Below are 10,019 nucleotides of genomic sequence, written 5' to 3' on the forward strand. Positions count from 1 at the left end.
AAATATATTCATAAATAAAAGAATCAATCAATACACAAACACAAATATATTCATAAATAAAGGAATCAATCAATACACAATGAAATCAATACACAAACAAACAAATCTACAATTAAATAAAGACAAAAACAAATAAACGATGGAATAAATAAATAAAAGAGTCGATTTTTGCTCCCAGAACTGAATGAACGAGGTGCAGTTTGTTGCCCACTGCCTCCCACAGCGCACCTCCTTGCTCCTGAGTCCTGGCTTTAGGAGTTCATCTACTGGAGCAGACTTCACACGACAAGGAGCCGATCTGAAACAGCTTCTAAATGCTGCTCCATCCTCAGGAGACCAGGAGACTTTTACACCGTCACAGCGTTTCCCCAGGTCACTTGTCTTGGATACGGAGAGGACACATGTCTGTGTTGAACCTTCATTTCTACAGGTTGGTCTCACTGAGCCTCTGGACTCATTTACTACAGACACCTGGTTTAACCAAAGAGTGATGACACACTGGACAATCATGAAGGAGGAGAACAAACTGAGATGTTTATTTTTAAACAAATGAAAAGAAAATGGTATTTAAAAGAAAATGCAACAAAAAACAGCTAGATTATAAAGAGATGTAAAAAACTAAAAACAGGAACATGTCTGCGTTGCTTCTTCCAGGAACTTCACAGCTGTTTGAAGCCACTTAGAGAGGTCAAAGGTCGAGAGCTTCAGATCTTTTTGTAAGATATTCCAGGAAACAGGAGCGGAGTAGGAGAAGGTCCTTGTGTCTAGTTCAGTCCTCACTGAGGGAACACTGCAGGTAATGATGTCCTGAGAGCGCACGCTGTAGCTGCACTCACACAGAGACATGTAGGAGGAGATGTATGAAGGCAGCAGACCAGGAAGTGATTTAAAGATGAAAATGTACCAGTGGGAGAGTCTGTGTGAAGTTAATGGTGACCAGTTAACCAGTGAATACTGGGTGCAGTGGTGGGTACGATAATCACAGCCAGTTATGAATCTTAGTGCACCATGATAGACAGCATCCAACATCTGCAGCATCCAACATCTGCAACATCTGCAGCATCCAACATCTGCAGGGTTCTTGTAGGAGCGTTCATGTAAATAATGTCACCGTGATCAATGGAGGGAAGGAAAGTCACAGATACAAGGTGTTTCCTAACATTCAGAGTTAGACAGGATCTGTTTCTGAAAAACAAACCCAGTTTAACTTCCAGTTGCTTTACTAGATTTTCCATGTGAAGCTTAAAAGAGAGATGTGAGTCGACCAAGATACCCAAATATTTATAGGAATCAACAAACTCAATGGGGACACCATTTGCGGATAAAATAGGAGGAAGAACTGCTGGGACCGACTTCCTGTTAGAAAAAAGCATCCCTTTGGTTTTGTTGGCATTTAAGACATGTTTGAGGTGAAACAAATCAGTCTGGATGATGTCAGATGCAGATTTCAAAAGCTGGAAAGCCTTAGCAACAGTTTTACCTCGACAATAAACAACTGTGTCATCAGCATAGAAATGTATGGATGCATCAGGGATGCTCTGACCTACGTTACCTATCTAGATAGAAACGAGGGTGGGTCCTAAGACTGAGCCTTGTGGTACACCATTGTTGACTGTTAAATAACTGGAGGAAGTACCATTATGTTGAACACATTGCCTCCGGTCTGAGAGATAGTTAGAGAACCAACCAATGGTGTGTTCTGAGAAACCAATTTCTGAGAGTTTATGACACAAGATGTTCTGATCCACAGAGTCAGAATCTTTAGACAGGTCTAAGAAAAGTGCAGCACAATAATCCTTAGCATCCAGTGCTTCAACAACGTCATTAAGAACCTTCAGTGAAGCAGTGGTTGTGCTGTGTTGTTTCCTGAAACCAGATTGATGTGGAGGTAAGATGTTAAATGAGTCCAGGTCATTTTTGATTTGAGAGTTTATCAGTTTTTCTAGAACCTTGGCTAAAATGCAGAGTTTAGAGATTGGTCCATAGTTGTTCAGTGAGGTGGGGTCTCCTCCCTTCAGCAAAGAAGAACAAAGGCTGTTTTCAAGTGTCTGGATGGAGTTTTGTCTTATGGAGAGATTGAAGATGTGGGTCACAGGGACTGTGATGATATGAGCAGCCAGCCTTAAGAAATAAGGTGGAAGTTCATCTGGACCTGCAGATTTTTTAGGGTCAAGATCTTTTAACAGTTTATTGACCTCACTGACTGAGAATGGAGAAAAAGAGAAGCTGTGATTAACTGAGGATTGACTTGTAGGAGGGATTTGATTTGTAGAAGTTTGGTTATTAAGTGAAGTGGCTGATCTTCCATTAGTAACTGTGTCAAATAAAGAACCAGAAGCAACAAAATGTTTGTTGAGACAGTTCAGGATCTCGTGCTTATTTGACACAGGAACAGAGTTAACGAGAAGTTGTGATGGGAGGTCAGATGATTGGGGGGTGCCTGAGAGAGATTTGATGGTTTTCCAGAATCTGTTAGGGTCATTTAGATTTTTGGAGGTCTGAGATAAGAAATAGTTTCGTTTTGCTGCTTTGACAGCAGTTGTGCATTTATTCCTCATCTGTTGAAAACTCAACCAATCAGTGTCTGAGTCAGATTTTCTCGCTGTGGCCCAAAGATGGTCTCTCCTGTGCAGGAGGTCAGCTAGCTCTGGAGTAAACCAGGGGCTGTCTCGTCCCTTTATTCTGAACTGACGAAAAGGAGCATGTATGTTCAGAAAATAAATGAAACTATTATGAAAATAGTTCCAAGCAGAGTTCACCTCGTCAGTTAACAGAATACGATGCCAGTCAAAGTGAGACAGATCCCAGAGGAATGACTGTTCACAAAAACGTTTCAAATCCCTTTTTTGAATTAATCTGGGCTTAGAAGGTGGAAGTTTAATATCTCTCAAAGCAGCTGTCACACAATGATCACTCAAAATCAGGTCTCTCTTGTAAATGAGTCATCGAGGCTCAATAGGATTAACCAGTCTAAATAAAGGTTGAATGAAAAACAATGTCTGTGAATAATAGATCCCACGAGATCTTTGTAGAAAACTTCAGTGTTTAATGTAGCGGGTGATATGAAGCATTAATCTCATCTTCCTGATGCATGCTCAATAATCCAGACATCTCATCGTCATCACTTTGTTTGTTTGCATTTATTCAGACCACATCACCGCGCTACCCCCCCCCCCCCCAATTCAACTGTTTGTGTCTCCCGCTCCTGTTTTGTCCCTTTCCCTGTCATCAGGGAGGATTAAGTGGTCTGCCTGTCCCAGATTGGACAGATTAGCAGGGTTTAGGAGGATGGGGTGCTGTGTCCTTTCTTCTTTTCCCAACAGAAAACACCTTCATCAGCCTGCAGGCCTTAAAAGGGTGAACATGTTTTTGTACGTTTGTGTTTCTGTGTGTGTCTGTACAATATGTCACGACCCTCTGGACAGATTTGAGTAAAACTGTCAGAAAGTATTAATGAGATGTACATGTACAACAGATTAGCTGATAGAACATGGCTGCCACAGCTTGTGGAGCTTAACAAACACTAAAATGACTCTAACGCAGTCACTTTTACAGTGTTGAGCAAGTTCACACTTTACAGGAACTACCACCTGATTTAACCATTTTTGGTGATTTCTCTACATGACATGGATGATTGAGTTTACAAAGCTTTATTTTATTTTTTACAGGAACTAGTTAAACGTCCAACCCTCATCAGACTCAACTGAATTTAATTAGTTGATGGTGTATCACTGAAACGTTCTGAACTAAGTTCACAGATTCACAGAGAACTAGTTAGCTTTGTTTGTGATTTCCTGTCAGTTCTAATGATAATAGTAATGTATAATGATAATAACTAATAATAGTGGGTTATTGAAGCTCCTAACATGTTGCTGCTGTAGGTTCAAAGGCCGGTGCGTCGAAGGACACGTCTGATTGGACGATTAAAAACAAGGCGTTACTCGAGGGACACGTCTGATTGGACGATTAAAAACAAGGCGTAACTCGAGGGACACGTCTGATTGGACGATTAAAAACAAGGCGTTACTCGAGGGACACGTCTGATTGGACGATTAAAAACAAGGCGTTACTCGAGGGACACGTCTGATTGGACGATTAAAAACAAGGCGTATTGTCAGATTGTGTTAATCACAGACATATAGCATGTATGGTGTTAACCAGTCCAACATTAGCAGCGTCTCCATACCTTCGCTGTCCGCCTCTCTTAACACAGAACTTCCTGTTACATTTCAAAATAAGAGCAACATAAATGTGCAGTGGGGAGGGCTAAATGTTAGTTTTTTGAAACCTAGCCATTACATTAAAAACAAAATCTGTTTTGGTTGTTGAATAATGTGAAAATATTGACAATCGATTCATAAAGAAAGAAAAATAAAGTACCCAAAATAATAATGAAACTTCAACTGGGACAAAGGATGTTTCTTTAACTTCACATCGTCTTGTTCAACTCTTAAATCAGTCGCTGCAGATGAGTGATGTCAGGTTCTGTCAGAGTTCTGCACCTGGAGCAGGTATTCTGCTTACTGCTTCACCTCCTCAGCTGTCTCAGGTTTTAAGGCTCGGTCCTTCTCCATGTTTCAGCCCCTTTCATAGATTGAACTTCTTCTAGAGAGAACATTTTGTTTTGGGCCGTTATCTCGTTACAGCACTCCTGATCTTTAATTGAGACCAGACTTTTAGACAAATGGAGCAGGTTTCACTTCAGATGCTTCAGATTTCATTGTACCCAGACCAGACTCAACCAACCTGTGCCAGGTGCAGCTACAACCAAGACCTAAAGAGGATCTTCTTGTGTTTAACAGCAGATATAGCGCTGCTTCTTAGAAACCTTCAGTTTAAAGAAGAGCTGACGTAAGTTACCTAAGAGCAGCAGATACAGCTGCCAACCAGTGTTTGTCCTTCAGAAACACCCACTTTTGGTCTGCAGAGAGCCCCTTCTCGAGCTGTTTGCATCGCAGTTAGTTAAAATATTATTTTCCATCATTTTAAATCAAGAAAGAACCAGAGAGCACCACCATGTCAGAATGATGACCAGACCTCGTCGTACCGTTTGTCTCATGGTGATGACACTGGGCAGCCGTTCGGTGCCAAAGGGAGCGTGGTTGGGTGGCGCTGCAGGGGTGCCTCCATGAAACACTCGTTATAAAACAGTAGATAAACTCATGAAGGCATTTGTGCACAACACTAGATATTACGTTAAAATGTGGTGAGGTGGCAGCTGACGGTTGTAGTGAGCTAGCTGTTAGCTTCAACAGTAGGTGGTGGTGCAAGCTTAATCCCCGTACGGGCCACCAAAAATGTAGTATGTCGGGACAGCTTTGCTGCGGACACACTACTAATGAATTATTCTTAAAGCTAGTTCAAGCACAAAGAATATTAATTGTTTAATTAACAACGGATTCTTTCTTTTTCAAGTTAAATTTCTGCCATGTGTCCAAGATAACTTGAGAGTGAAGTGTTTAATCAGTGACATGAGACGCCATTTTATCTTTGACCCATCAGAATAAATGCGGTCATTTATTTCACAGAATCAAAATTTAACATCAAACATGTACACTTGATTTGCTGATCTGTTTCTGAGTAATAAACTTGGCAAGATTTACTAAACAAGACAACAGAAGTTTACTGATGGAGACTGATTCATCTCTGAAGGAACCTAGCTTAATTTACTGGTGAATAGAAGTTTAAAGAGAAGGGGTAAAGAAGTTTAAAGATTTAAAGAGGAGGTTTAGATGGATGAAGGAAGATGTGTTGACCAGGAATGGCACCCTTCTTTCGACACCAGCTCAGCCCTCGGTACACTCAGCGTGTGACGACTTGTTACCTTGGCAGAAGATAAATCAGCTCCTGTACAGAGGTCCATCTCACACTTCTTTCAGCGTCTCCGGTCAGAGTGGCTGGATATCGTCAGGAGTCGTGACGAAGTACTCCGTTCAACAGAATAAGCTTCCTTCGAAGTTGAGAGCATTTAATGCTCGGGGTGAGTCACAGCGAGGCAGCTGGGACGCCGCTGGAATGGACGGACCCTTGGCACATGGTCCAATTCCATACTCCAAAGCTGACTTTCAGTAAGAACTGAAAGTTCCTGTACGACTCGCCATCAGACCGAGTCTTCCAGTAAGGCTGAAAGTTCCAGGAAGACTGGGAAGACTGAATAGTTCCATGAAGTGTTGCCTTTTAAAGGGTATCCACTTCCTGTTACGTGGTACTTCCTGATTGGCTAACACAACCAGCAGGGGTGGAGTTTGAGTGATGCCAGAGGGTTATTAGAAGTCACAGACAGCAGACATGCTTTAAGAACGGTTAGTACAGACAGGAAAATATTTTGAAGAAGTGAGAGACTTTGCAGGTGCCAGCTTCTTATTTACTGTCTGAGAGTTTTAAAACAAGGCACTTCGTTCTCATAACTTGTCTCTGACATTTGACCGACATCAGGTCCACTCCTCACAGACAGAAGAGTAAAATGCACAATTACTTCGTAAATAGACATTTAACTTGTATGATCTAAGACTAATGAGGTTTAAAAATCATTAATACTGTTTCACAGTTGATTTAAATGAGTGGTTCACTTCAACATTAGAAATGTATGAACTAAACACACTTTGATTATCAAGATATTGTAAAATAGTAATGATAATATAAAAAGAAGAGTGTTCTTTCAATTGATTAATTCAGGATACAATTAAATAGTCTCTTGATGAGATCATTTGTGTTCTGGATTCAAATCAATGAAATAACAGTTCCTGTCCCCTGAAGGTCTTCAGAGACAGGTTGATGTCGGAGGTCTAGTTCACTACACGGTCATTGTCAACACAACTCAGAACCTTTCATGAAACGGCACAAAACATTTTCAAGTTTGGACTGAAACAGCTGTAACTCCGGCACCTTCCATCCATACTTTGTTTTTATTGTTTTCTGCGTCTTCTTCCTGAAGGTTATAGAATATTTGGCTGCACGCTCATATTCTTGTGAAGAAAGTCGCCTCTTAAATTTTTCTTTGGTCCCAGAACGATGGCACTGAGGGGGAGAAGGACGATGACGGCAAGAAGTCCAAACGACGTCCACGACCCGAGCCGCTCTTCATCCCTCCACCCAAGCCCAGTTTGTTCATCGTCCCGCCGGTCTACTCCAGCATCACGTCGTACCAGAGCCACCTTCGCTCTCCCGTTCGCCTCACTGACAACGCACTCACCATACCCCCCTACACGCCTCCGCCAATCCTCAGCCCCGTTCGAGAAGGCTCCGGCCTTTACTTCTCTACGTTCCTGTCGTCTGCTGCCGCCGGCGGCCCGGGTCTGCCTCCCCCCGCCACTCCCAAGTCAGCAACTCGCAGCTTGTTGCGTTCCAGTAAGTCAAAGATCTCGCTGTATGGAAACCTGTGCTCCCACCTAACATGTCACCTCATCAGTGGTTTTCGTGCAAGCTGGGCGTCGCTGTGTTCACCATGTTTTTATTATTTCTTACTGTAGACAGCTGTGACATCACACCACCCGTTTTGTCTGCGATGAGTGAGACCACTCCAGTTAGCATCGAGCCGTGAGTATTTCCAGGGGTTTATTATTCTTGCCTCTTCAGTCGTCACTTTGGAAGATGTTGTGTGGCACTTCCAAAGAAACTACATGCATGTTCCAGATCATGAATAATAGCCTGGCTCTAAATGCAACTGCAGGCGGACTCATAAACCGTCTCAGAGGAGAACACGTACTTCATGAAATTTCACGAGACCCTTGACTCGTGGGTAAGTGGGAGATGTGCTGCTGGATGCTTCTTGTGTCTCACATCAGCCCCATGAAAATGAAAACACACCCAGAGAGATTCAGCAACCCTAAACTTTGTTCTCCTTTGCTGAGGTCATCCATCCTCCTCACAGCTGTGGTACATCAAGATGCTGATTATTGCACATCTGTCAGGAGTGTCCACCAGAGCTGTTGCATGTGAGCTGAATGTTCTGTTCTCCACCATCAGTTGTGTCCAAAGGCGTTTCAGAGAATTTGTCAGTACCTCCACCCGGCCTCACAACCACAGAACACGTGTAACCACACCTGCCCAGGTCCTCCACAACCATCTTCACCTCCATGATGGTCTGAGCCACCAGACGGCTGCGGCAGCAGTCGGTTTGCATAACCAAAGAATTTCTGCACAAGCTGTCAGAAACGTCTCAGGAAGCTCATCGTCCTCATCAGGGTCTCCACCTGGCTCCACTTCGTCACGTTTGATGATGGCGTATGGCACGTTGGACAGATGTTCTCTTCATGGTTGAATCCCGGTTTTCACTGCAGGCCAGATGGCAACTGGCCTGTTGTATGGCGTTGTGTGGTTGAGCGGTTTGCTGACGTCAACGTTGTATATCGAGTGACCCACGGTGGAGGCGGGGTTATGGTATGGGCCGTCGTACGTTATGGACAACAAACACACGTGCATTTATTGATGGCATTTTGAATGTACTGATAAACTGTGAGAAGATCCGGAGCTCCTTTATTGCAACATTCATGCAACGACCGTCACCTCAAGTCACAGCATTATAACTGCACGCTCCCTCAAACATGCACCATCTGCGGCAACATGCTTTGTTTGAAACTGCACATTTTAGAGGGGCCTTTTGTTGTGGTCAACCCAAACCTGTACAATAATCCTGCTGTCTAATCTGCATCTTGTCTGCCACACCTGTAAGGTGGATGGATCATCTCCACAAAGTTCTCACTAACAGATTTACAACGTTTGAGTGAAGAAAGGCCCGTTGTGTTCATGGACCAAGTCTTGGCTCTTTGAGTTCTGCTCATGAAAAATGGGAGCAGACACAAAAGTGTTGTGTTTATATTCTTGTTCCGTATGTTTAAAGTGTAAAAAACAGGAAAGATCAACTCAGCAATGGAATCGAACTCCCTGACGTTGGATTCTCTAGTTTCTTTCTGAACAAGAAAAGCCCGTATCGTCACATCTCCACTGCCGTGCTTGACCTTTGGGATGAGGTGTTTTTGCACATCATGGCCCATGGATGGTTTCAAACTCTGCTGTTGATAATTGGGATGTGTTTGAGGTGCGTGGGAAAGGGGAGCGTATTGTGCTTGTAGTTTAATCACCAAAGGATGTAGCGAGCAGGGTTTCATCCTCCAAACTGTAGCTTGACTCGTACCATCTGCTCCATGCTCAGTCAGCCCACAGCTAGTGTGGCATCCCCTAATTAAACCTGGCACTTTGTTCCAGTTTGTCCAAAACACACGAATCATCCCAGTTCAACTTGAATGTCTTTTTCTGAGGGAGGCTCCCAGAACACACAGCAAACCTGCGTTACTGAAAATACTGGAAATTATCTGGGGCAGCGTAATTTTTAAAACTGAAACACAAACACATCCGGTTTTATTTCACAAGAAAGATTCTAGAATATTTATTTTGGATTTGCATGGATTATTGGATTATTTAACCATCAGCTGCTTGATGAGATGCAGGAACTGTGAATGGAGTTATGTATAAAACAGGAAGTCTTGGTGTGCTGGCACTAATCATTCTGTTCCGCAGGCGGATCAATATTGGGTCTCGGTACCAGGCAGAGGTACCGGAGCTGAGGCAGCACTCGGCTGTTCAGCTGGACCACAATCGAGCGGTGCTGGTGTGGGCGCCACTCAACGAATTGGAGGAAAAACTGGACTTTCAGAAAAAGGGTAACACAAACACGTTACTGTCTCTGCTGGACTAAAACTGTTGATGTAACGTTAAAAGTAATAATAATTTGTATGCCTCTTTTATGACTGTCTACTGTTGTCATTTTGGTGTCCTTTTAACTTGGTTTCAATCGTTGTTTTCAGTGGAAGACCTCATGCACTTGGCCTGCTCCAGTGTTTTGTGTGGAGGAGGCACCAACCAGGAGTTAGCCCACCACTGTCTGCATGAGAGCAAAGGGGACGTAATGGTGAGTCCACGCTGACTCATGATAGTGAGTCCACGCTGACTCATGATGGTGAGTCCACGCTGACTCTGACTCATGATGGTGAGTCCACGCTGACTCATGATGGTGAGTCCAC

General features: G+C 43.3%; 1 protein-coding gene across 1 annotated transcript in view; it reads left to right on the forward strand.

Annotated features, from left to right (window-relative positions):
- Nucleotides 1-7,005: 7,005 nt before the first annotated feature.
- The window catches only part of LOC119427177 (mitotic deacetylase-associated SANT domain protein), a gene marked incomplete at both ends in the record, with an annotated part of 10,075 nt that continues 7,061 nt past the window's right edge, over nucleotides 7,006-10,019 (forward strand). The window contains 4 exon segments of the mRNA XM_037694758.1: nucleotides 7,006-7,347; nucleotides 7,470-7,536; nucleotides 9,517-9,659; nucleotides 9,804-9,907. Coding sequence (XP_037550686.1) covers nucleotides 7,006-7,347; nucleotides 7,470-7,536; nucleotides 9,517-9,659; nucleotides 9,804-9,907 — 656 coding nt within the window.

This window comes from Nematolebias whitei, chromosome 21 (genome assembly GCF_014905685.2).
Source record: "Nematolebias whitei isolate Nwh7 chromosome 21, NemWhi1, whole genome shotgun sequence".
Taxonomy (NCBI): domain Eukaryota; kingdom Metazoa; phylum Chordata; class Actinopteri; order Cyprinodontiformes; family Rivulidae; genus Nematolebias; species Nematolebias whitei.